At 41.1% G+C, this 27,500-nt stretch overlaps 2 protein-coding genes across 6 annotated transcripts in view; one reads left to right on the forward strand and one right to left on the reverse strand.

Moving 5' to 3' along the window:
* The window catches only part of LOC108273117 (UPF0450 protein C17orf58 homolog), a 10,408-nt gene extending 2,318 nt beyond the window's left edge, over positions 1-8,090 (forward strand). The window contains exons 2-5 of the mRNA XM_017482147.3: positions 1-131; positions 1,381-1,467; positions 3,649-3,840; positions 6,138-8,090. The exon at positions 1-131 is cut by the window's left edge and continues 463 nt beyond it. Of these exons, the coding sequence (XP_017337636.1) occupies positions 1-131; positions 1,381-1,467; positions 3,649-3,840; positions 6,138-6,325 (598 nt within the window). The 3' untranslated portion in view covers positions 6,326-8,090. The remainder of the gene's footprint in view (positions 132-1,380; positions 1,468-3,648; positions 3,841-6,137) is intronic.
* Positions 8,091-18,547: 10,457 nt separating this feature from the next.
* LOC108273119 (nucleosome-remodeling factor subunit BPTF) overlaps positions 18,548-27,500 on the reverse strand; it is a 56,681-nt gene continuing 47,728 nt past the window's right edge. For all 5 annotated transcript variants that reach the window (XM_053684148.1, XM_053684146.1, XM_053684147.1 and 2 more), the window contains 7 exons: positions 24,068-24,293; positions 23,740-23,969; positions 23,310-23,483; positions 22,379-22,571; positions 21,954-22,038; positions 20,342-20,528; positions 18,548-19,369 (listed from right to left, as the gene is read on the reverse strand). In XM_053684148.1, coding sequence (XP_053540123.1) covers positions 19,363-19,369; positions 20,342-20,528; positions 21,954-22,038; positions 22,379-22,571; positions 23,310-23,483; positions 23,740-23,969; positions 24,068-24,293 — 1,102 coding nt within the window. In that variant the 3' untranslated portion in view covers positions 18,548-19,362. The remainder of the gene's footprint in view (positions 19,370-20,341; positions 20,529-21,953; positions 22,039-22,378; positions 22,572-23,309; positions 23,484-23,739; positions 23,970-24,067; positions 24,294-27,500) is intronic.

Here is a 27,500-nt window from a genome sequence, read left to right on the forward strand (position 1 = left end):
AACTGGGACCGCTCGGAATGATCCCGAGGAGAACAGACCTGGCAGATCGAGCCTGAACAACAGCCGCCCGTTCATCCAGTACAACCGGCGCTCTTCCAGTCTGCTCTACCACTTTGACATCCACAAGAAAGGTGAGCACTAAACTCTTCAACACTAAAGTTTCTTTGCTGAACAACCTGACTCAAATCTTTGGCTCTTTGTGAGGTTTTAAAAGTGAAAATGACTTTTTTTTTTTTTTTTGAACCGGTCAAAAAAGAAGTTGGCAAAAAATATCATTCACAATATTATTTGAACAATTTCTTCTTTATAGGCTTCTATGTACATTTTTCTGGTCCGGAAATTAGCTCATTATTCCCCAGCCAGAACTCAGCCCTGCCACTGTTTTGCTAAAATCTCTCATGATAACTCATATGTAGTTTTCTAAATTAAAAAAAAAAAAATCTTGAGGTCTTTCAGGATGAAAAAAGGTTGTGTCATTGTTTTCATTGCAGTTGTGATTTTCCACGCAGGAGAAATTACAAAGAGCTTCTTAAAGCTGCAGTATGTAACTTTTGATGACCCCTCTGGTAGAAATGCGTTATTGCAAGCAACATGTTAATGAACATATTGTAGATTTATTGCTTTGTGTGCACCAGAGCAAGTAAACACGGCAAAATGTGCAGTGCAGGGCCAGGACTGGGAAATCTTGCCTTACAGTTTTCAAATCCCATTATTGGAAGGAAATATGAGTGTGCGTGTTGGAAAGAGGGGAGGGAGAGAGAGAGAGAGAGAAAAAAAAAAAATCTCAGAGGGTGGATGGTTATTCTAATTACTCTTTCCCTCAAGCCGCAAATTGCTGCTTAGCTCGCACACTTTGAATGTGCCCTTTGTGCTGAAGATCTTTGAGCCGTAAGATTAGTGGGGGAAAAAAAGAATCTGAAATATGCCTAAGCGAAATGGGCTACGACGCGGTGATTAAACTACAGATATCAGAAAGATAGCCCTGCACCGTCCCACGCCGGCTGGAATGCGACGCTTTGGCTGGGATAATGGCGCGGCAATGACAGCTTGGGCGCTGGAACGGAGCTCTGTGGTTTTCAAAGTGGCACTCACGGTCACGGTCAGTTGCGTTCATTGTGTGGCGTCATTTTAAAATATGCCCCTTAATTATCCACCACTTTAGAATGATTTAGATTGGCTTTTCAGGACAGAGATAAGTCTAAATCTGGACTCAAAAGGATTCTCAAGTCCTTAATTATGTTGTGATTAAGGGCTTGACCTGCCTTCATCTGACTCTGGGGAAATCAGGAAATAGAAGTGCACTCAAAGTGACTGATAGTCTTGTGGTGTGATGTACTGTCCCTTCTTTGAGCTCATCACCTCTCCATGTTTCTCCTCCAGAGTCGGATTTCACCCATGATGCAGTGTGTCTGAGCGAATGCAGGAAGGACAAGGACGAGACGGAGCACTTCTGCTACAGTGAATTCGGTGAGGACAAGCACAAACATACATAATACATGTTGTACATAATAATAATAGGTTACAGTGTGTTTTACCTCATGATACAATGCGTGCTTCCTTTGTTGTTTTCATTCATTCTTCAGGGAGAACATGGGGATAACTTTTCATGTTTACAATGGGGGGAAAAAAAACTCTTGAATCACTTTTCCTTCGGAACAATACAAAGCAGAATTTCAGGAGAAAAAAAAAAATTGCAGAACTAAAAAGAGAATCAAGAGAAATTGAGCATGCCCAGGTTCCCTCAAGCGGTTCATGTTCATGGAAGAAAGATTGCCCATTGAGTTGCGCTGGTTTATTTGTGTATCTCCAACCCAGCTCCTGGAAATCTGCTGATCAGCAACGTTTAGCTCGACCTCCAAAGCAAAAACACCAGATGACATCTTCGGGGTCTTTAGGACAATATAAATACAAATTTGTTTCCACAGGGCACACATCATTCACATCACCGACAATATAACATGGACATTGAAAAAAGATTGGAATTTAACAAATATCAAAGCTACAAGTGTCACGAATTAGTGCACCAAAAAAGTGCTAGGTATGAAGAATCTGGCATATTGCACATAAGTATAAAGTCCAGTAATACACTCTTTAGAGAAAAAAAAAAAAAACCCAAAAAACTTAAATCTACATCCATCTGAGGAAATAATGAAAGTTTCAATGTCTCCCTATTTGAAAGGATTGCAAATAGGACCCTTTTAGGATGTTGAGAACCAAGGGCAGCTGGTATAAAATAGGCTAGCAGGGTTACGCCCCCAGGCCTTAAAAGATAAAATCAAACAAACAAACAAACCCAAGACATACATACAGGTTTAATTTTTGTCACACGCTTTAGTTAACAAATATCAAATGTATTAAAGTGGATTATTTTGGATTTTTGTGGAACCGAGTGCAACAGCACCACCAGTGGTCACACACAGAATGGTCTGAAGAAGTGAGGCTGGGGCTGATTTCTTTCTAGACCAGACTGTAGATTCATGTCCATGTCAGGTGATTACGCAGAGTGAAACACAGTATAGATTCGATCTGATCTCCATTTGGGCTAATATTTTTTCAGCTCACTTTGTCGACACATCGTAACACGTCATCAGCGATGATTGAGAGGGAGCGTGTGAAAGACAGTCATGGTGTAATGAATGCGAACGAGGTGGATTATCTTGCGCTTTTTTTTTTTCCTTTGGAGGAGAAACTAAAAGTAGATAGACTAAGCACACATTGTCCAATGAAAGTACAAATTACACAAATGGACAGGCGACAGTAAAGTGCATGTTTTGTGACACTAAAGTGTAAGGTTCGTGTTTTGGGGTCTAAATGAATGGGTTACAGCTTCTCTGTTTAGCATGTTTGATATTCACAAAGTCTAGTAGAGGATTACGGACTTGTGTGCAAGTTTGACCCACATCATTCTTAATATGCCATTGATGAGACCTCATGATATAATAGATTTTAGATATTAGATTTTAGTCCCCCTACCTAATCCTACCTCATGACCATTCATCACTGCTAAACACCATATCCTAAAAACCTGCTGAAGAACTCTTTTCTAAGAGTGTAGTCAATATGGTATTGATGTATGTTTTGTGTCCATGGTGCGTCTTTCATTTTACCTGAAGTTACAAGGGTACTGTTGCAAACAAGTAACAGAACTATGAATTTTTGTTGCAAATCTGTTTTTCTAAGCCATCCGATGAGTTTGACATCATCTGATTAAAACTGGACTCACCTGACAAAAGGAACAACGGTTCTTCCAACGATGCTGTTGGATGTGAAAATGATGATACTATTTTCCAGTTGTCTTTCAAATTGGTGGGAATTGAGCTAGAACTAAACTAAAGCCCCACATTGTGTTGGCTCTCATTTGGGCCAATTCTTGTTTTTGAATGTGCACTGGAAAAACACCCACTGGTTTGTCAATGTTGAGACAAATCATCATGAATACGTTACCTAAGAATTGAACATAGTCAGAAATTAACCGCTGGTGTTCACATTTGGAGGTAACTTATCCATCATTAAATAATAGATCAAATATTGGGTGTCTCGTAGGGGTGACGGTATATTCATGAAGGAGACTCTGGCAACTTCAAAATAGAGTTCCATGACAATCAGAGTGTACTGACACAAGATTCGATCGACTTACTTTTTTTCCAGCCATCAACGGCATTGTTCACGACATTGATATAATTCGTCGAGGCATCAGGCTGGTCTCTCTGCTGGTGAGCAACGACGGCTTCTACAAGATGAGCCGCCTATTCATCACTCCAGACGCCTACTTCTTCAAGGTGAACATCTTGGTCTTGGACACCTACAAGTGTAGCAAACCTTGTCCTGACTTCAAACTCGGTGAGTTCTGATGACTGTATGAAGGGAACAAGTCTGGTTAACCATTACTGGTTATCATCTTTAATTAATTTGACATTATATTCATCACTACTATCCTGCTTCCTTGTTCTATTGTGACATGCAGACATTCTTTTTTTTTTTTTTTTAAACTTGCATAAATCATGGACATGCATTTAATAAAAAAAAAAAAAGGCAGGGGGTGGGGTGGGGTGGTTTGGTTCGTTACAGGATGTCCTTGTTCACTGCTCACCAGAGGCTTCAGTGGGGTTCTCACATTCTGACATTTGTTTGGACTTCCGTGGATTAAGCCCCCCTCAATACTCAGTGCTCCTGGCAATTTTTTTTTCATTTTTTCAAAATCTACAGCTATTTTTCTGCAACTAACAGATTGAAGCCGTGATCTGTGGGCATACGTGAAGGTTTTTAGTCAACCGGATCTTTTGGAAAGCAATAATACGTCATGTCAGCTGGCTTTGTGCTATCTTAAAGATAGTACTTTGGATGAGTGGAAACGTCTTGAGGACTGAAACAGAGATCCACCCTGCATCCCAATTGGCATACTTATACCATGCACTAAAAGTACGTACTCTTTTTGTGAATTTGTGAAGAAAAAGTACATAGTTTTGAGTGTGTGGTAAAAGAGTATGCAAGTACTGGGACATACTAAACACGTGTAACAGAAGAGAACGTTGTTGCCTAAATTACTCACGCGGTCACTGTAAACAAACTCCTCGTCACATTTCAGCCTTTCTTCATTCATTATTCCTTAGATAAGGTATGCTAGATAGTTTAATTTATCATCCCCTCGATTTATTTTTGCACATTTCATTTACACCTCTCTAAAATGCATTCTTGAATTCGGCAAAGCAAACCGTCACAGAACTCCTCCTCCCTCACGCGAGGAGTTGTGGGCAGTATTAACACAAAAAGTGTCTATGGAGTCACACTTGGAAAATCGACCAGAAATAGTAGACCATCGGGGTACCTCTGGGACACTCGTATCAACACACTACGATTTGGGACTCACTAGTTCTAATCTCGGACACTATTTAGTAGGGATAGTACGCCAACTGGGACTCAGGGCCAGTCTTTGACTGCTACAAGATCTGCAGGAATTTACAGCAACACCAGTCCAGGTCTTAATATTGATAATCTGGAGCACAACTCAATCTACATTATTGTACTAGTAATGAAATTAGTGGCTTCTGTGCCTACCCCAGAAAGGAGGCATGGCCTTTGCTCCATGAACACGTCCTTTTGATTTAAATGTGACCGTTTGTACAATACCAACCCCACTGAAAACTCTAGCTAGTCTGAACAGCTACCAGCGGCCCCAATCCAGGCCGAGCTAGACTTTAAACCTAACTGGTTGACCGTTATTCTTTTTAAGAAAACGACACAACAGTAGAAACATAACTGGAAAACAACTTACCAGCTGACAAAGATGGTTCAGCAGCTTGACTAGCTGGGCCTGTGTTTTGGCACCTCGTAGCTGGTCAGACCAAGCTAGATTTCACATCATATCGCATCAAACCAGCTCTAAATAATATTATACTGAATCGTTACCCATCTTTCAAACATCAGATCATTAGTTACATATCAGTGTACATCGTGTTGCCTCCTAACCCCATGTTCACACCGAGCAAAAACTGGGCACGACTGTTTGTGGGCATGCACTGTCCATTTATTTTAGTCCTGATAAGAGACAGTAGTAGCTACATATAGCTTGATTATATTAAGCTTTGATTATATAGATATGATATTAATTGATGTGAAAATAGTTTTTTGATAGACATTAGTCCTGTGCAAGCCTCCATGCTAGTTTCTTTGGCAGATTAGCAGTGCAAGCTAACGTTCACTCACCAGCGGCACCAACGCTCTCGGCTTTGTAACATCTCTATACGCATTTAGCGAGAGAGCATATGACGGGACGACAAGATGGGATGAAACCACAGTTATATGTTTTCCTTCCATTGTTGCGTATCAAACTAATTGCAGGTAAGAACTAAAGGTGCAAGTGGGAACATTAGAGACTTCAGACCAGGCGAGCTACAAGGCTGATCAGACGACTCATTCAAGCCAGTCATTTAAATTTACGTTCCCATACCTAGTTTGCATATAATTGAGAAAATCTTAATTCAAATGTCACTTGTTGTGGAAATCATGGCTCCCCGTTGCACACATTGTGCACGTTGTGTTGCTTGGTCCCTCGTGTGGACAGTATAAATACTGGTCCATTGACTGATTTATTTCGGTGTACTAAACCACCCTGCTTGCAACAATATTATGTTTTACAGGTAGCAGATACATAGTCATGGGTCATATCTACCACCGAAGGCGCCATCTTCCCTCCAGTCTCCTCACCCTCCTTGGAGGCAAACTGAAACCCGGAGACGGGGTCCTGCGCAGCAACAGCTACGTCAAGCGCTACAACAAGAGAAGGCACCAGAAAGCTCAAGAGGCCATGCGCTCGAGGTGCAGGTGAAGGGGAAAACAAATGTCTCGCTGCGACACCTGCTGCACAGGAGGACTAACTGCGGCCTTATGTAAATATAAAAAAGAACAACCTCATAATCTTGCAGTATTATCAGAGGAGATAGACAGGAAGACAAAGGCGTCTCTGTCCACCTAGCCCAAGCGTCCGAGTGTAACAGATCAATCCACTCCAAGTGGGGATATTTTGCTTGCTGTACAATGCTTGCCTTTCTGCCTGTCCTCTTTCATAGACGACTCCAGGGAAATCCGCTGGATTCCATCCACTGGCGGAGGATCTGATTCATGTCTGAAACATGAACCGGGAACCGGCTAAATATTTCCTCCGAGAAATATTCGGAGAAAAGTAATAAAATAAAGTTTTTATGTGTTTATATACCCTATACACCCTGCCCTGTTTGATATACACACAAGAACCGTGTTGTGTTTTCAGCGGACATTCACCCTCATAAAGACCGGACAGGTTAGGGATGTTGTAAAATATCTGACCTTATTTCAATTGCACTCAGAGCGCTCACGTCCACATGGCGTCGGTGTCTTTTAAGCCGTTACGTTCGGTCATTTCATATTCCATAACCCATGTGTTTCCTTTACAAACCCCAGACTATGCTGTGTGACTTTGAACATGTAGTGCACTGTGCATGTTGCAGAAGTTACTATTTTATACCCTATAAGTGCACTTTCTTTAAAAAATACATGTTGTACACTATGTAGTGTACAGTAGATGCCAATGTTTCATACCTTATATAGTGCACTTTCCTTTACAGTATGTGATGCTAATCGGGCCCGCAGGTTTCATCTCTACACAGCATCCAGCGTCCTGTGTGCAGGGGTTTTTTTTGTTTGTTTTTTTTTTTTTCTCTCTCTCTCTCTCTCTCTCTCTCTCTCCATATTTTTCCAGTTTGGAAACATCATGTGTCATTATCTCAGTTCATTTCTGTTTATTTTCCCATTCACACTATTCGAGCAGCACAGAATGAAAGCACAAACCAACAACACAGAGCTCTATTTACGGAGCCCTATTTATTTTACCCGTACTTTGTATTTCTCCTTTAAATTATATCAGAAAGCAGGAAATGTGCTGTTATGCTCAAAAGAAGGAAAGGAAGAAGTAAAGGGTTTGGAATGGGGAAGGGGGTGGGGGGACACACACAAAACAACAATTTTTTTTTAACAAAAAAACTAAATCCCTTTCTTAAGACAAGGTGATTTTCTGTACTTTGGGTTAGTTTTACTCTGTACGTGGGAGAGACTGCAGAAAGAGAAGGCCAGTGTGTACGCGTTCATGTTGAGCCTCAATCGGATAGTAATCTGATCCTCTGCGCACCTGGTTACATGAAAGAGGGCGGTTCTGTTTAGGGTCCTGTGAGCAAAAACATGGGCCAGGGCCTCGGGGAACAGACGCTCCAGGAGCCGTAATGGAACGCCACCTATGGCGAATGTTTGCCCGCACACACACACACACACACACACACACACACATATAAATACACATAAACACACATAGGCTTCTGGCTCAAGCTCAAAGGAAGCAGAAGGGGAGAGGCACAGGCAGGAAAGAAGAGGAGCTTTATGGGCATGTTGGGTGAAAGAGAAGGAAAGATTTTAAGAAATGGGTTCCTTCAGGCTCCATTCCACGACTCAAAGTGTATAGTGGGTGGAACTGAAGGGTAAACAGGGAATACTTTCATATGCACTGCTGATGCACATTTTGTCATTCTGACATGTCTTATTAAATAAAAAAATATTTTTTTCTACCTGGCGTATTTCACTTATTCCTGAAATATTTTATGATAGAAAGAATCTTCCTATTGCACGATATAAAAGGTTCATGAAATTTCTATAGGGTGTCCCAAAAGTCTCCTTACATAGGGGGAAATGAACACTTTTTTTTTTTTTTTTTAGCAAAATTCCTTCCGACATTTTTCATACTTAGTTTGTGTCATATATTTTTTCAGCTAGCCTTTAAGAACGTCTTCGACAAAAAGAGAACGTTTTGAAATCATTCCCGTGGCTGGGTCGGGAAACTGACGCAAGGCTGCGATGGACTTTAACAGGAAACATGGCAAACACACCACACACGACACTGCCGCCAAACTCGTTAAGAAATTCAAAAAGACTGGAAGTGTCGCGGAACGACTGAGACGTGGACGTCCACGAACATCCTCTGACGAAGGCACACCCGACATGGTGCTGGCCAACACGGTCCTGTATGTATGGAGGCTTTTGCGACAGCCTGCGTTTTTAAAAATGCACACTATTCCACAAAAATACACCCGAATTGTAAAACTTTTAAAATGTAGATCATTAATGCTCCTTTAAATACCCCGATGATGAAAAATAACACACATTTTTTTACCCTTATGAAAATATCTGGATCTATGAATATGAAAATAACACCCATTAGCTGTCTAGTTGGCTGCCAATAAATTAGCTCACTTATATTCACAGGTAGACACAAGCGGGATTCCACTATAGTCTCAGTTTTTCATTTAACAGTGGCCAAGTTTGACAAAATACACCATGACAAGACAATTACAATTTTGTTTATCACTAACATTGTTGGCTATCTAGCTAAAAACTTTCAATTACTATATCATCCATCCATCCATCCATCCATCCTCTAAAATGACCTGCATCCTTTACCCTCATAAAAAAATTCCAGGATCTAAGAATATGTACTATATGGAAGCATTATGACGTCCTCCCATCACCCCAAACAGCTAGCTGGCTAGTTTACCACTAGTACGCTAGGTCACTTTGTTTTTCCACAGCTAGACGCAGGTAGGACTTCACTGGAATCTCAGATTGTCCTGTTATCAGTGATTTCTTTTCATCATCAGTCAAACCTGTTCAAATATACCATGACAACATGGGCACAATTTTGTTCATCAGTAACATAAGCTAGCTAGCTACATCATCCTCTCACAACCTGCATATTGAATGTGATTAGGTATAGAGGCAGTCTTATCATTTGAATGTAAAAAAAAAATAAAAAAAATAAAAAGAAGAAGGAAAGAAAGAAAAAAGAAGTGAATTTAATGCTGCGTTAACAAAAGCTTTGCAACCAAAATCAACCACCAAGGAGAAGTTAACCATTGAAAAAAGTGACATTTTTCAGGCTTGGGGTACTTTACTGATTGTTCCCAGCGATAAAGACGCATGTGGAGTTCATATCATCTATAAAAACACAGATTACTGTGATAAAACAAACTCAAAACCATCATAACAACAATTAAACTCATTTCAAGCCAGATATGGTCTATTGTAGCCATATCCGTTGCTCAGTTCCCATGCTGAGGTGAGCAGGAAGCAGGGGCCTGGTCCCAAATGGCTCCCTAGGACATGTAGTTCACTACATAGGGTGCTGAAGTTATTATCTCGTACTCTATTTGAACTTAAATAGCGAGAAGGAGGCTAGTTGGGATTCAGCCAGAGACTCCTCGCAGCAGGGGGACATTCCTCATGGAGAGAGGTGGTGTGGGTTTAGAGAAATCATGAGAACCTCTTCCTGTGTGACAAACACACAGTCTGAGAGCCACAAAAACAGAGACAGGGGTCGCCAAGCCTCCCTGCTGTCTTGTTTTGGCCCACATTGAACACACCTGATCTGCTCAGTGTCTTCTGAAGGACTCGTCAATGTTATGGCACAGTCAGACAGGAGGATTAGCTATCCCGTAAAAAAAATATTGTCCAGGGATTAAGACATCAAGGACACTAGACTTGTATTATAGTCCTGGAGATGTTTCCCCATATGATCTTTGTCAGTTTTACTGAATGAGGAGAAAGTCTGAGCAATGACTTAATAATTAAAATGATCCACATGGTATTCTATAAGGATGGTGTGATGTGGCCTAACATAATGAATAATAATAATAATAATGTCTTTATTAGTCACGTATACATTACAGCACAGTGAAATTCTTTTCTTCGCATACCCCAGCATGTTAGGAGGTTGGGGTTAGAGTGCAGGGTCAGCCATGATACAACGCCCCTGGAGCAGAGAGGCTTAAGGGCCTTGCTCAAGGGCCCAACAGTGGCAGTTTGGCAGTGTAACCCCCGACCTTCCCATGAGTAACCCAGAGCCTTAACCGTCAAGCCACCACTACCCCATGGTAATGTTCCAATCCCATCCCCAAAGTGTTTTATTCCTCTTAATTAAAGAATGACGCATCATACATTTTCTTACTTCATATTTACATTGAACGTTGTGGAATGTCCAGAAACAGCTTACTTCCTGTTATCACCTGTTTTAAGTTAATCACAAGCAAAAACACAGAGTCCTCCATCCTCAGTCTTTCCCATGGTGGAAAACTTAAAATGAACAGCTTGCCCTCTGACTGACACTTATGAAGCACTGGCACTGGGGACTCCTTTCATGAATGTTAGATAATCATCTTTGTATAGAAAACGTTACCACATCATGATTACGGTGTTTTCCCTGTTAAATCTGTTGATAATTAGACTTCGATTACACAGAGCATCTGCAACACAAATCCCTGTGAATTAGTTGTTACTATACTGTAGAAATGATAACGTACTAGAGTAAGCGCATTAATATAAATCTGTGATTGGCCTTGCAGTCAGCATTATTGACAGCGCTGCTGTTACAGAACCTTCGGACTAGTTACATTTGAGAATTCAACAGTGCTGGGCTATAGTACAATCCCTCAGTAAATGCACTGAACTGCACTTTCATATTTAAAAGCTATGATGTTAAAAGACAAAAGTAGTGACACGAGTATATAGTCTACTCTGTCGACTATACCGTTTTCTTTCTTTCTCTCTTACTTTTAACTGCTCTTCCTTTGTTTATATTTCTTTATCGTGTAAACAATAGACAGTGATGTATACTGAAAAACTGTCTGAAATGGCACATAAGTACGCAATGTGAGACATGGTGTAATTCACACACATGACCTCACGACACTGGTTAAGGTCACATGATGAACTTGAAGGTATGAAATTATGTGAAACCCCTGAGGTGAAGATTGTAGAACTATTCAGTTGCCCCAAAAAACAAACAAAAAAACAAAAACAAAAACAAACATATTCTTGGGCCTTAGAGGACACTGGTTTAGACTCGCAGGATGATTGACAGAATGCAAGTTCAGTAGAAACAATAAGGGTAACAGTCCTTGTCCACTTTTAGGTATGCGTACCACATTGCGACTCCCACACAGAACTTCAGCTGAGTTTACCTTTGGTGGGGTACAGGGTGAACGCTTGGGTGAGAATCGTTTAATAAAGCGGATCGGGATATAGAGGAGTAAAAGGGTAAGTTAGCTAGGAGGAAAGTGTTAATTTCCCCTATGTATAGAGACACTTGGGACACCCGGTATTACTCATTTATTGCAGCTTGTTTGATTCTATGCACACGTTGTCCATTACAGGAACAGGACCACAGGCTTTTGAGTGGCACAACAGGAAACCGTTCACCCTATCGTAGGTAGACTGCGAGTTCAAATCTATCTGTTGCTGGGTGTCCAAGAGAGCAAAATTGGCATCGATCGGAGTAACACCGTCCAATCACGCTATCTGTGAACCCGTGAACGTTCCTCTGTGATACACTGCCCTGTTGTGTAGCAGTGTGAAAAGATGCAGTGGCTGCCTTCATGTGTCTCAGAGGAAGTACAGTGTGTGCCAGCTCTCACCTTCCCTGGTTGGTCGCTGTCGTGTACTAGGGAGAGCTAATTAATGGCTGGGAAACTGAAAGATCAAATTGGGAGAAAATAGGACTTAAAAAAATACCAAAAATGGAATGTCACGAACATGTAACACTGCTGACCAGGCATCATTCAGGTAGGGGACAATCTCAGCAAAGCAGTGACAATGACATTATAGTACAAGTGTATTAGGTGCAGCAGATTTTTTTGTGGAAACATTTAATGGCCACTTTGTTAAACACCACATTGTTGGTCCATAATGACTAAAACTACTTTTATAGACCCAGTATGCGTGTCAATTTATGACCAAGCACTGCTGTTGAACCAGGAGCGACCATGGGGGGCCCAGGCAGGAAAACACAAAGGATCCTCCTGGCCCTCTTTATTGCCATTATGTTACCCAGATGCCTTCGCAAGAACCAGGATAATTGTCCGAAAGTGTTAGCATTACATTCTGCATGCTGCATATAGCGCTATATCAGCTTCCCAATTAGAGAAATCATCAGTACATCAGTGGAACTACAACAGAAAACTGTTGGCTTTTATACTCTGTATATACTCTTAAAAACCAAGCGGTGACGGCAATTTGAGCAAAATTATTAACTCTACCATGAAATCTAGTCAAATAATTAATAATCACGTACTCCAAACCAGGAGCCAACTCCCATCTAGCTGCTGAGCAAGCGCTACATTATGATTTACAGTTGATTATTTTGATATTAGATTATCTCCACAATTCTGTTGATTTTTTTTTTTTTTTTTACTCTTCTTGTTTTCACTTTCTTTTCTGGCTTCCAGACAGGTAAGTTCTTTTCATTTTGAAAATGTGACCATTTAAAATAAACAAGTCCCACATGCTAGTGAGAAGGGGCCCCATTTTGGGGGGGTTCCCAAGTAACATTGTTGCACACAACACACTCATACCAGAGCCACACAGGGTCACAGTAAAAAAAAAAAAACAACAACAACAACAACAACAAAAAACACCACATGAGATTTGCTGTCGTTCTTTTTTTTTTTTTTTTTTTAATTATCTAGAAGGAAATGTTCTATAAAGTACAAAAGACCTCTTAATTGATGCACTATTAAAAACGTACTTTTTTTCCACACTCCTGGTAGCATCTCTTCAACTTACTATAAAGGAATCATCCAAGAGATATGATAAATAAACTATACAGAATATTACGATGCGAAAAGACTGGCTCTGATTGCCTTTAAAAAAAAACACACACACCTTAGCAAACCTGGCCCTTCATTACACCCACGTTATGCAGCATTTTAACGCAATGGATAATTTCACCAGAACATAAATGCTCACGGGATTTGTGTTTACTCAAACATCTTCTAATGGCATAAAAAAAAATGATTGGATATGTAAGGGAATAAATGAAAAGATGAAAAGCCAGGTGGCTAAGAACACTTGTACGTAATTTTAGAATATCAGGCAACCAGCTTAAGTTACATTGCTAATTTGCTTCATGACATGAACAGCTGTTTTTTTAATTTTTTTTAATTGTTTTTTAAATTATCAGTAAAATCTTTAAACATGACACATCAAATTAGTCCATTGCTTAATTTTCGCGCTGTCACTGTAACCATTTTACCTAGCCAAAAACTCAAGGTTCTGTAAATCCCACCTGCTATTAAGGTTCATTGGCTATCACATAGCTATATCATTTTATAATCTTCTATGCATGAGAAGAGGTTTGTGTAAATAAAACTCAAATGAGGCAGGTAAAGTTCATCTCAAAGATGTAAGAAGTCTTTGTTTTTTGTTTTTAAAATGCAAAACATAAATGCCCAAGGTCTTCTTAAGTGCTATTAACCTTATATTCCAACTACAGGTCCCCTCCAAAAGCATTGGAACAGCAAGGTCAGTTTTATTGTTGGAGACATTCGGTTTTGAGATAAAAAAGATGGATAGGAGAGATGACAGATCAGAATTTCAGCTTTCATTTCCTCGTATGTACTTCTAGATGTGTTAAACAACTTAGAACTCATTTTGTTTGACTACCAATCTTTTCAAGTGATCAGAAATATAGGAACATGTGACTGATAGGTGTTTCTTGGTGCCTATGTGTGCCCTGATAAGTTGATTGTTTGCTGAATTAATAGCTGTAAGTGTCTACTCTTGGTTTGAGTCGTTAGTTTCACCTGTGAACTCTGCATTTGTTGTTAAAAAGGATAAACCAACATGAATACCAGAGAGCTGTCTATGGGAGAAAAGCGAGGCATTTTTGAAACTGAGAAAAGCTGGGAAAATCACTGCCATTGCACAAGCATTGGGCATAGCGTTACGACACGGCGAAATCGGCGCGGCAGCTCACAAAGTGTAGCGCCGCCCAGGGACGTGGCGGAGGAGGACTACACTTCCCAGTCATACCCGCGCTCGAGTTCGCCAGAGTTCTAATCACGAACACCTGCAAACACCTGAGGTTATATAAGGGCCTCCCTAGCATTAGCCGCTTGCGAAGTAACCGCTCAGCAGCCTCGTCTCTGTTTGTTTACCAAGCCCATTTCATTAGAAGTGTTTTCCCTGGTGCTCGACTTCACGCTCGTCCCTCACTACGCTTTTGCCTACGTCCCTGATACACAGCTTACCTGTTCGGTCCCGACTCGATTCTCGTTCTGGACTCTTCCTCACGTCATCTCTCCGCTCGCCCGCGCTCGTCTCCGTCTACGCTTCGTAACACATAGCCAATACAACAATTTGGAATGTCCTGAAAAAGAAACCAATCTGGCCAAGGAAAACAACAGTGGTTGATGACAAACACAGAGAGCTGTAAAGAAAAACCCCAAAACAAGAGTTAGTGACATCACAGCTGCAACCTTCACAGGGCAGGGGTGAAGTTATCACAATCCACCGTTAAAGAAGACTTCAAAGTAGAAATAAAGAGGGCATACCACAAGATGCAAACCACTCATGAGCAGTCAGGAACAGAAAGCCAGATTAGAATTCACAAAGAAATACAGAGACGAGCCACAAAAGTTCTGGAACCAAGATTAACCTCTACCAAAGTGATGAAAAGGTCAAAGTGTGGAGAAAGAAAGGATCTGCTCATGATCCGAAATATAGAGACTCAACAGTCAACCATGATGGAGGTAGTGTCATGGCTTGGGCTTGCATGGCTGCTTCAGGAATGGACTAATCTTTATTGATGATGGAAGTCATGATAGTAGCAGCAAAATGAATTAAGAAATGCATCCAATCTAATCGGGAGGAACTTCATCATGCGGGAAGACAGTGAGCCAAACACACTGCCAACTCAACAAAGAACTTCATCAGGGGGAAAACTGGAAGGTTTTAGACTGGCCAAGTCAATCACCAGACCTTAACCCAGTTGAGCAGAATTTCACCTCCTGGAGAGAAGACTGAAGAGAGAAACCCCCCCAAAACAAACAACAACTGAAAGAAGCTGCAGTACAAGTGTGGAAAAGCAACACAAAAGAAAAATGCAACAGTTTGGTGGTCAGTTATTGCAAGCAAGGGATATGCAATCAAATATGAAGTGTTACTTACTTTAAGACGATCCGTACCTATACTTTTGCTCACCTAAAAACTGGGTGGTCTGCCACCAAAAGTGCCATGTTTTAAATTGTTCAACACATCATGTAAATATCATGAAATGAAAGCTGAAATTCTGATCGATCTTCTCATATTCATCTTTTGATCCCAAACGCAAATCTTCACATTCTTCAATCTACACCGATAACAATTTGAATTGGCCTTGCTGTTCCAATACTTTCAGAGGGGGCTGTAAAGGAACAGGTAACCAAAGAAAAAAAGAAAAAGAAAAAAAAAGAAATTGTAGGCTCTCACAATTTTCCTCAAATGTAGTCGATCAGCCAAGACATACCTGCTATCTGTAATTTGTTTTAGTTTTGCACTACAGCTATGAAGCTACTGCTAACAAGTACTATACTGTACTACATACATTACAACACTGAAGTATCTCATATGTATGATTTAAATTCGATTTCTGTAAAGCTGTTTTGTGTTGATTATTAAAAGTGTTATACACTTAAATTGAAGTGAAATTTATAACATGGAAAATGTAACCATCATCATACATACATCTTCCAGCTTGCTAACGCAAAATGGCTGCCTCCATACAGTTACAGCTTTTCACTAGTTTGTTTGTTTGTGTTTATAGATTAAGGTAAGTACATCATACTGTCCACTAAACCACATTATTTAGTGTGTGTGACATTATGGAAAAATGTTTCATGGCATGAGGTTTGTATTTACAGAAAACATTTTGTGTGAGGTAGACTTTGTTTACTTGTTAGCTACATTAGCTTTTTAGCACTGATTGACTACATTCAGGGAAAGTGGGGGAAATGATGCCAATCTGATTTTCTGCTTTAGCATTCCTTTGAAATAAATTCCAACAGAGTGCATGTGTGAGGTGTAGGTTATAAAGCTCCACATATGACCATAAGAACTCAAAATTAAACAGCAGTAAAACAGTCTCAGTGAGCCACATTCAGACACTATAAGACTCTTCAAATGGTGAGGGAGGTTTTAAGAAACGGACATCGTGTTCCCCAAAAGCTCCTAAGCCATTTCAAGACCTTTCGGGTTCCGTGCACCATTTTTCATTTTAAACCATCTTTCCTTTCACTGGTTAATACAGCTTCAGTTATAAATTTGAAATGTTTCTGTATTACTTCTCCTCGATGTAAATTGTTCGCTCAAAAAAATAATAAAATACCTAAAAATAGACCATTTATATATTACAAAAATTATATATATATATGTATATGTATATATAAACAAGTATACATATTTTGTTCTGGTCCGTGGTCTGTAATTTTTTAAATGGCCATGTAGCTCTGGGTTGTTTTCCAGGCTTGTCAAGTCCAGCAGTTGTGTCTTGCTGAGAGTGATGGTGAATGTGAATGTCCACCTACTGAGACGGCAATAACAACTACCACCGAGCTAAACCACTAATTATTGTGACAGTGGTTAGTTGACTGGACAAAGGTGGGAACAAGTAGACACGTGTGTTTAAAAGGTTTGTATAAATTATGCAGGTCACTTAAAAGAACGCTAGAAATCTTAAAATAATGCCGTGTTCCATTGTACTCCAAACTTGAGGAAATTACCTTTGACTCAGAAATAAGCAAGCCATCCCACCTCGACTGAGCTGGATCTTGTTCACTGCTGATCTCACGTAATTTAGGTGATGTATGCGTAACAGTACGAGATAAAAAGTATTCCACCTTCTTGGGGGGGTGGGGGGGTGTCAAATAGCTGTTCAAGTGTTGCTGAGTAACTAGATTTCTTGAGGCACTTCATGTGCTACATGCACAGATAAAAAGTTTAACAGGAATTAAATGCCCCCCCCCCCACCCCCCACCCCACTGCACGAAGCACCAATACTTTTCCAATAACCAGTACGAAAGCTTTGGAATGGTTTTGATACCTGCTCAAGGTTGACACTAACAAGACCTAATAATACTCACTGGGCGGTGCTAGCAACCCCGGGATAAAAGCAACATTGTGCTGTTTTCCTACTCAAGACCCACTGACCCCAAAAAGCACTTCATCCCAAACAGTCATAAAAGGTACCATTGAAGGGCATGCATTGTTAACACTGCACGTATGTTTATACCGCAGCTCTGCTGAATTCGTTAAGCTGGTCAGAAGGCGTTTAACATTTAGGGAAAGGAGTAACAATTGTCAGTGTTTTGTAACAGCAGTAAGCTTTCCATCATTGGGAAATCTTCGGGACAGAAGAGATCGCTCTAATGGTAGGAATGAACTTGTCACACGGTTGTTCTACAATGCTATATGTAACTGTAAACGGTTAAAATTATGATTAATAAATAAAACAGTTGCAGTCGTTGGCAAATTGTCAAAGGTATAAAACACTTCAGGACGTTCTGTTATAGGACCAGATCACTCGGTCATTGATTATTTTCCAATAACTGTTCAGAATCCAACGTTCTGTTCGTTCTCATTTGGGCTGGTGCTCGTTTTTGAATGAGCAGTGAGAAATCTCTTAAAACGTTAACTCGATATTCGGTTACTGTATACACAGACCGAAATACAAAGCTTTTTTCTGAGTTTTTGGACACGTGCACGTTAAGTACGTCTCAAGAAGAAGAACCTGTATGCATTTGGAACACATTTCTACTAGAAATAAAATATCCCAATTTCGAGTACAATGGAACGCTGCATAATGGCCCAAGCTCTGCTTCAGCACACTGTAAAGGATCATCCTCAGGTGATGGTCCATCCTCTCCTTCACATCTGCTTCTCAAACTGTGTCTTCCTCCTTAACGATCCTGTGATCTCCGTTCTTCCCCCGGTTGCTGTGAAATGGTCCAGTCCGGATCCTGAGTCACCGATCTCTCACTTCCTGTAAGAGCAGGAGCTGATGTGTAGTGTGTGGGAAGCAGGAGCTCACCTAGCAGAACCAACTTCCTGGTTACAAAGTTACCAAAGGGCTTATGGGCAATGTAGTTTAGGAAGCTGTAGACTGTAGTCTGTTGTTATGAGACCTACAGAATGCAGAAAGGAGAAACGGGCAGACAACCTATTTATTAAAAACTTTTTTTCTTTTTTTTAATTAAAAAGTAAAAAAGGATGCCAGTAGGTCATTTACTTTAGGTTTTTTTTTTTTTTTTTTTTTTTTTTTAATAAAAGGTAAGAAAATAAAAAAAAGATAGCAGCCATGCTGGTGTGAGTTCATCTGTTCATTTATAGACAATAATTCATACTGTTGTAACCCACATGAGGATGACGTGCACCGGCACATGAACCAGATTCTCAACACAGGCAGCATCTGTGACATCCACTCTCCTGTTGAACCAGTCTACAGTTCTGTAATGCTCCTTCACAAAAGGATTTAAATGCATAAACACATATATATATACGACTCCAAACTGAGATAAAAGTCTAATACAATTAGTAATATAACATTCCCAAATATCCACATAAAGCCAGTGATATTACAGTATGTATGAGGTAAGCTTGTTTTCTCACCTCGCGTATGAGATTTTAAAATAACAAAAACTTAATTCAGCAACGTTTCTAAATGAAGTAACTAAACAAAATGGACACAGTATTTCCTTTACAGAGACATGAAATGCACTGGTCAACTAACGTCATAAGGTAAATAATTCTTTTCCGTATTGAGATATCGCACTAGAAAAAGTAGCTTTTCCCCTGATTGAGATACAAATACAGCTCCTGCTTTAAATCGCTCAACAGCACATCTTCCATACAAAAGTTTTACTCCGCCATACAAAAAGTTCATGCTGATTTCTCTTTGCTTTAAAGAAAAACACAGCGGCGCTCCATGATAGGCTAGTGTACAGTGAGCCAGGCAGCCAGCTCTGAAGACCTATGCCATCATAATCTGTGAATATGAGAGAGAGAGAGAGAGAGAGAGAGAGAGAGAGAGAGAGAGAGAGAGAGAGGATGGTGTAAGTGAATGCATGCAGAGCACAAGTGGAGATGATACTAACAATGATAGCAACAGCATGCAGAACAAGCATTCCACTGAACAACTGCATGTGACTTATTCTGCAGCAAAACTCACTAATAATGAAAACGTGTCATGGCAAAATGCTAAAATGGCAAAAAAACAAAAAAAAAAGATTATTAAAATGTGTGAATATGCAAAATAAAATTGGAAGCACATTGCATCAGTGAGTAGAGCAACACTCAGATAATCAACATACGGAGATGAGATAGAAAATAAAAACTGAGGGATGTACATGTAGAGTGAAGAAAGGGAAGCCGAGGAGAGGAAAGAAGAGGAAAGAGTGGGAAAGGGAAGGAAACCAAAGAAAAGGAAAGTAAGGACATGGAGACATGAAAGGGCAGGGGTGAAGGGAGGAAGGAGAGGGGAGAAAAGGGAAGGGCAGGGCAGGAAAGACATGGAAAGGGGAGGAAACCGATGAGAGGAAAGGAATCTGAAGGGGAGGAAAAGAAAAGCGGAGGGAGGGAAGGCCAGGAAAGATGAGACAGATGGCACCAAGGAATGAAAGGAAGGGAAGGAAGGAAGGAAGGAAGGAAGGAAGGAAGGAAGGATCTTAGAAAAACAGCTTCCATTAAAGAATTCTCTGGTTTGTCCCTCTGTGAGAAGAGAACCCTGAACAGTTCCATTTTAGCCAGGGCTCTAAGCAAAATAAAGTTATGGGTCCATTAAAGTCAAGGGCCCATAATTAAACAATGAACCTCCGAGTATCCCTTTTCTAAGTGCAGAGAGGGTGAGAAATGGAGTGCATGACAAAGTGTGAATGTAAGCAAAAGCTAAGATTTGAGGGAAGGAAGAGAGACTGATTGTGTGTGTGTGTGTGTGTGTGTGTGTGTGTGCGCGCGCTACCTGCTGGCTTTGAAGGCTTTAAGCTTCTGGACGAAGAAGGTCTCGAGCACCTCTGCGCACTGATAGAAGGGCGAGTCGCTGGGGTTGTAGTATCGACAGTTGTCGAAGATTCTGGTCATGTCTGCTACGTACTCGGTCAGCTTACTGTAGTGACGCTTCAGCAGACGCTCCTCCATCGTCGAGAGGTCTGAAACGAGGCAGGAATATAAAACACCATGTACTCAGCCTTCTGTAGTGGATTACTGTGGCCAATATTATACTGAGACTTTTATCCCCCCCCCCGCCAGTTATTAGAATTGAGCAGCCAGTACTAATGCAGAAATATTAAAGGGGCCGAACTTCGTTCATTCCCACGTTGTTAAAACACACATTTGTGCTGGTCTGTGTGACAACCAGGCTTGTTAATCCACACTAATGAGAGAACAGTAAAACTCAGGTCTTGTAAAATTTTAGAGGTCAGCTGGGAGTTCTTTGGGCTGTAAATGAGGGATGGGAAGAAAAATGTGGGAATTTAAAATAAATAAATAAATAAATAAATAAATAAATAAATAAATAAATCCTGTTTCTACTGCAGTCGTGAAAAACTACAGACGGATTTTTCTCTTTAGATGACGCTGCGAAACGGTAGTTTCTTTCAACATGGCAGATGGTGGTTTCTTTCAACAAAGAATATTTCCGATCGCTGTTGTCTGTTCGGCTTTTATAATTTTCTATACTTTGTTCAAGGTGTGACCGTGGGTTTACGCCGCTGTATTGAGAGAGAGAGAGAGAAATTCAGAGAGAACGAGAGATAGACAACCTACCGAGAGGCACATCCAAATAAACAGATCACGTTCACACCTCACAGAGGCAGACATCTCTGCTTTGAACTTTTCACCTTCTCTCTCTCTCTCTCTGTCTGTTTGTCTCTTTCTCCTCACCGGTCTAACTCCCAACATTTTTTCCTCCACACTCCTCTTTCTCACTCGCATCAAAGGAAATCTTTAAGAACATCAGGATTAAGGCACTGAGCTCTGGTGTGTTTCTGAAGACAGCACACATGTCGATGGTGTTTTGTGTGTTGCTGAGTCATTAGGCATCTGTTTGCTGGTCGGTTTGCAATAGGCGAGTTTGCACAGGTCAATGAGCGACACAGATGGCCTGATTTTAACTCGTTCAAGATGGAGGCATTCAGCTGTGACTCAAACAAGGGCAGTGTTTCCTCCATTATATCTTCAATAATAATAATAATAATAATAACAATAATAATGTTTTCAGAGATACTGCAGCGGATTGAAGCCCACTGTGAGGGTTACTTGTATCCAAAAGCAGCCAGAAAGTAAACTGAAAGTCTATTAAAGAAATGTAGTCTATTAAACAAAATGTTTAGTGTCTGTACTTTGCTTATTTAGTTTTGCACTGGAGCTACTAAGATAATGCTGCCATTGAGTACGACAAGCTTATAGCTTATAAACAATTTAGGTCCTACATGCTTCCCTTATTTGTCTAGTAACATTATCCACGTCGCTCGAGTACAAACAAAATTTTGCGTACTGCCAAGTTTTGACTGATTGAACACATTTCGGTCTGAAATTTTCCTTTAACATACATGAACTCGCCGCTAGCTTCTTACCCATAGGCTCCTTTATTACGCCGTAGTAATCCGGGGCATCTTCGGGGTCCACCGGCTCCAGGAAGGGCCACGCCATTTTGTGAGCCTAGAGACGGATATAGCGAGAGCACGCACATGGTCAGTCCAGTGTATTGGAAGCAGCTGCTTCAACATTGAAGAAAATTAAAGCCCTTTCCATTCCTCAACAGGAGGGCATGGGAGTTGAGAATGAAAGAAAAGGGAAAAGGCGGAGAAGGACGGGATGAAGAAAGCGAAAAAAGAAAGACAACAACCGCTCCTGGGAAGTCTTCCAAAGTTCAGGTTGATCAGATAAAGCGTGCAGGAGAAGAAAACAATACCAGATTTGTTTTCTTCTGTTATCGGGGAGAAATAACGGCAGCGAGAGAGAAGTGAGAGATAAAGAGGAGGAAGTTGCGAGAGAAAACCTGTAGTGAGCGGAGGATCCTTCGTAATCCCTCGTAGTCTTTCTCTGTGAGGGGCGTGAGGACGGTCATGGCGTCCTCGGTGGACTGGCACTGAGGGCAGATGTACTCGTCGATGTATGTCGCCTCGCTCTGCAGGATCCCCACACAGCGGCCGTGGTACCAGTTCTGACAGCGGTCGCAGCCGATGTAAAACCTGACAACAACCAGAGCGGTTACAGAGACTTTAAAGCTGCAGTGGGTTATCTTTTTGTTTCTAAAAACCAGATAATACCAATCAGTTTCAGTGATCTCCTGACTAGGACAGAACTTTAAGCATATACTGGCTCAGTCTGAAAACGTGTTTGAATTCAAGATAAAAAAAAAAAACATCGGATCGAATATTAAAAGTAAAGGAGAAAGGACCATTGGTGGACGATCACGAGTTTGAATCCCGATGATGTCACCGCCATCTGTGGCCAGGGGAGCAAAACTGGTTGTGCTCTTCGAGTGGAAGGGAAAACATAATCTCTCTCTATCTCTCTCTCCTGTCAATCATCACGACACTACCCGATCAGAGCGCTTTTCTCCGCGCATGTTGCGCTGCACATTGACACGGCATGAGCAACAGTTGGCTGGATTCACGCATCTCACAGGAAGCACATGTTAGCCTTCACCCTTCCTGGGTGTTGTATGTTGCTGGTTCTGTAGATACTTAACCACTGAAAATTCTCGACCACCCGAAATGGAGAATTCGTGTTTGGTTCCTTCCAGGAAAGAAACCCACGTGTTCCTTGGCCTTGAATGACTACACATACCGCTTAACCAAAAGCGAGGCTGTTCTACTGGACCCCGCATTACTAAACTAGTATTGATGTTTCATTCGGAAATACATAAACAGAGAGCTCCTCTGTGCTTTCCTCACACATACACACACACACACACACACACTCACTGAGCTTCATCATAAGGAGTTCTGCAGATGCAGTAGAGCTCCTCTGTGGTTCCGTCTTGCGCCTGTTTACACTCTGCACAGATGTAGTCGTCCATCTTCTTCGCCTCCTTCTCCGTGATGCCTACGCAGTCACCGTGGTACCAGTTTGTGCACAAATCGCAGCCTATATAAAACCTACAACAGCAGAGGCAGAGAGGGTGAGACGAGATCATCGTTAGAATTTGATGCAATTGCGTAGGCATATACACGACGCTAAACTGGACTCTACAGTCGTGTGTTATTTGTTAACTAAAGAAGCTTCAGGCACCAAATATATCTTGGATGCTTCACTACGTTTGGGGTACGGGGATTTACATCGCTTAAGTGTGAACAGAAAGACATATTTTAGCCACACCATTAGTGTGCTGAGGTGGTGCCAGTCAAATCTTACTTGGTCTCGTCGTACGGCGTCTTACAGATGCAGTACAGCTTTGTGTCCTTCTTGGTTTCTCTTGAGGTAGTCGTGATCATCTTCTTTTTCTTCGATTTGGCCGCGGTCTCGTCCTCATATTTGCGTTTGTACGTCGATGGCGACGTTGTGCCTGTGACCTGGGCGGCGGCGGCAGCTTGAGCTCGTTCTCTTTCCTGACAGATCTTCTCCAAATCCCGCCTCAGCTCCTCCTGCAGAAGCAAAAACACATATGTAGACGTCGGTTTAGACTTCATGGAGGCAGGCAGCGAGAGGTCTTGCTATGGCGAACTCATCCTGTCATGCTTACCTGCACCTCCAGCTGCAGCTGTCTGTCCAGCAGTGCTCTCTTCTTCAGGATCTCAGCTTTGAGCTGCTCTTTGTGTTTAAAGAGAAGGGCTGAGAGCTTAACAGCCATCTGCTTGCTGCGCTTCTGCTCCACCGTCTCCTCTCGTTTCCGCTTCCTCGCTGCCTGCCGCTCGTCCTTGTCGATCTTGTCCAGGATGAACTTCATCACCTGGTTACACACGATCATCCTGGAACACGAGTTTAAACTCAGACTTAATTCTTGTTAGAGCATATGAGCATAGAGAATATGTGGCTTAAGTTAGTTAATGGTCTGTTTCTAATCACGGGGTTCGATCTCAAATGCATTTGATTAGCAAAGACGTGTTTGGTGTCCGATGATGGATCGGACAATTAATTCGATCTTAACAGCTTGAGCCTCCACAACAGATGGAGCAGAAAATAAGAGAGTTTAAAAAAAAAAAAAAAATGGTTCTGTGAGAAATGTAATCTAATCTCTTATTAAATTAATGTTTGGAATGATTATAAAAGGCAATGTAATGCAAATAAAATGTGTACGCATGTAATTTAGTTGACTTATGTTTGTCCTGAACTTTTAGTTCCTTTCAAGTTTATGATCTTAGTCGATTATAATACACTCAAATCCTCTCGCGAAGCCATTAGTCTAAAGGTTGTCGGTACAAATGCATGCTTTATCCCACTGTAAATGCAGCAATAAAAGACACAGTTCAGATGGCAGTGCTAACTTAGCCAACAATGAAATGAATTCCGAGGAAGAAAGCAGTGATTGAAACCAGGCATTAGACGATCAAAGGATGGTGACTGCGGGTTAGGAAAGCAGAACGAGCGGTCATGAGGCATGCATACCTCACTAATGTCCACTCACTGTTAGCCACATTAACCTTTTAGGCTTTACTACAACTCATGGACTTGAGTTTTCGGCTCAGGCGGAGAGAAAGTGTGTCCACTAGCTGGGCGTTTTTGTTATTTCATGTCAGGAATATGTTATAGTGGGTGGGGGGCGGGCTTGTGATAGATACTCTTCAATTGGCTCTCGCAGCTCTCATAACACTGGCCGCATGTGGGAAAAGGAAAAGGGGCTGAGAAGGAGGGATCACCAGCTGTGGAGTTCAAAGGGCAATCGTAATTCCCAGACTCAACACGACACACAGCATGCGGTGCAGAGAGATGCAGGCAGAGATAGAGAAGAATTCAGGTTTCTTAAATCTCCCTCCCAGCATGTTTAAGTGAAATCTGATTTTGCGCATATAAAAAAACCCAAAAAGGAAGAGTCAGAAAACCTTACGGAGGTGGCAACATCGCTAATACAACACTCTTAGCAGGCATAGAGGAAATACAGAAGGAAATGTTAGTAAACAAGATAAATGGTTTTATTATACTTTAATGTATGATTGTCACTATTATTAATATTAATTTCTAATCTAATCTCCATTCTATGTACATTTTCTTCACAATTTGGTCACTTGCAAATTCCCACACACCAACCATCTCTCCTCTATCAAACAACTAGAAGAAGAAGAAGAAGAAGACGACTTTGTGACATATACATTACAGCACAGTGAAATTCTTTTTCACATATCCCAGCTTGTTAGGAAGCTGGGGTCAGAGCGCAGGGTCAGCCATGATACATGATGCACCCCTGGACCAGATAGGGTTAAGAGCCTTTCTCAAGGGCCCAACTAAAAATTCAAACTCGTGATATCCTGATGATCAAGATAAGGCTTTTCTGCTGTGCCAACTCAGGAGCCGTGGACACTAGGGTCACACTATTTAGATTTGCATGATTTCATCGCTCTAGCGTACAACGATGAAATATGTAGCACACTGAATGAGTTGCTTGCCAATTGTATGATTGTTCTTGAGTATTTCCAATAGCCAGTTATTCATTCTCATTAATAAAAGTATTCAGAGAAAAATCCGGTGTGTCCGTTTTCATTTACATCTGTATAATGCGTCTGTATTTCTGGAAATTTGGTTCGATTTGAATAATGGATTAACACAATAATGCGTGGCATCATAATACTTCAGCTGGAATAGTATTGTAAGATATGTTTATGGAATCGTGACTCCTCTACTGGAAACCTGCTATTTTTTGTTCAAATGTGTCGTAAACAAGAACAACCCAAAGACTGAAACTCATGAATCCACAGGGCAAATTTTGCCTAGATAAAGTCGGTGCAAAGCAAAAAGTAGCTGCATCTTTCACGCACCACATCCTTTCCCCTTCAGTGAATTCGCTTTTCTGCCAATTTGTTCTGACCACGTATTTTTCAGGTGGCTTCCGTATCGCTGTATCAAGGGGTCTGAAGCTCATCAATTTTACCCCTAAAATGTAGATGTTTGCACCTCTGGGAAATATTTGTGTGTCAACATCACTTATGATTACACTGTTCTATGAGCTCCTCAATAGATGCAAATTACTCATTTATATTTACATTTACAGTGGTTTACTTTGGGACCTTGGATTTGAGCTTCCCATCATGCTTGTGTGCTACCCCTAAAACATACTTGTATCTGTACTCTAGAAGTTGCAAGATGCTTCAATGAAAGCATACCAAAAGATAGACACCAACAGACACAGGGCAGGTTACAGACAGACCACCGACAGACTAGTTCTAGGTGCACTGTAGTTTGGGTGTGTGTCAGTGGGTGCACTCCCTGATGTGCCCAGGGGTTAAATCATGGCCTCTACATCACCCTGCAGTCGTGCTTCATTCAACGGTTGTGGGGGTGGGAAATCTTGACACGCTGCGGCATAGTGGGTAAGAAATGGGGTAAAAATGGAGAAGCGTGATACAAAGTAGTAGAAAGGCAAGTTCCAAAAGGTATGAAGGGAAAGTACTGGGTCAGGGAGAGGTCAACGTATTTTCCAGACCATTTGTTCCATAGATAAACATATTAGGGAGCTAGACGGCTGATGATGTCATTCGTGCCACAGTGATGTGAATGCGACTGGAGGCCAAACTGGTAATCTTCACACTGAAAACTGAACTGTTTGTCAATGCATGTAAAATAAACAGATCTGTAAATAATGTAGATGTGTGGCACATTTCCTTAAATGCATCACTTCAAGACTCATTAGCTGGTTTATTTATTTTTTTTCTAGAAAACCCTAGCTTCCTGTGTTGCTTTGCTAGATTAGACTATTTATTTGAGAATGTTCAGTTACTCAGCTGTGCTGCGGGGAAAAAAAACTAATTAACTGCAAAGTAAATGCATGAGTGTGTAAGAAACTACAGGTCACAGGCCTGAAAATGATTTACACTGGAAAACAAATAATATGTATGCATACACTAAAACTAACATGCAAAGAAAGAATACACCATACAATAGACCTCATATACAGTTAGAGCTACTGTATGAAGGAGACGTGTATAGTGACCGAAGTGACGTCTTGTGTGCGTGAGTAGAGGGTT

The sequence above is a fragment of the Ictalurus punctatus genome, chromosome 12 (assembly GCF_001660625.3).
Source record: "Ictalurus punctatus breed USDA103 chromosome 12, Coco_2.0, whole genome shotgun sequence".
Lineage (NCBI taxonomy): Eukaryota > Metazoa > Chordata > Actinopteri > Siluriformes > Ictaluridae > Ictalurus > Ictalurus punctatus.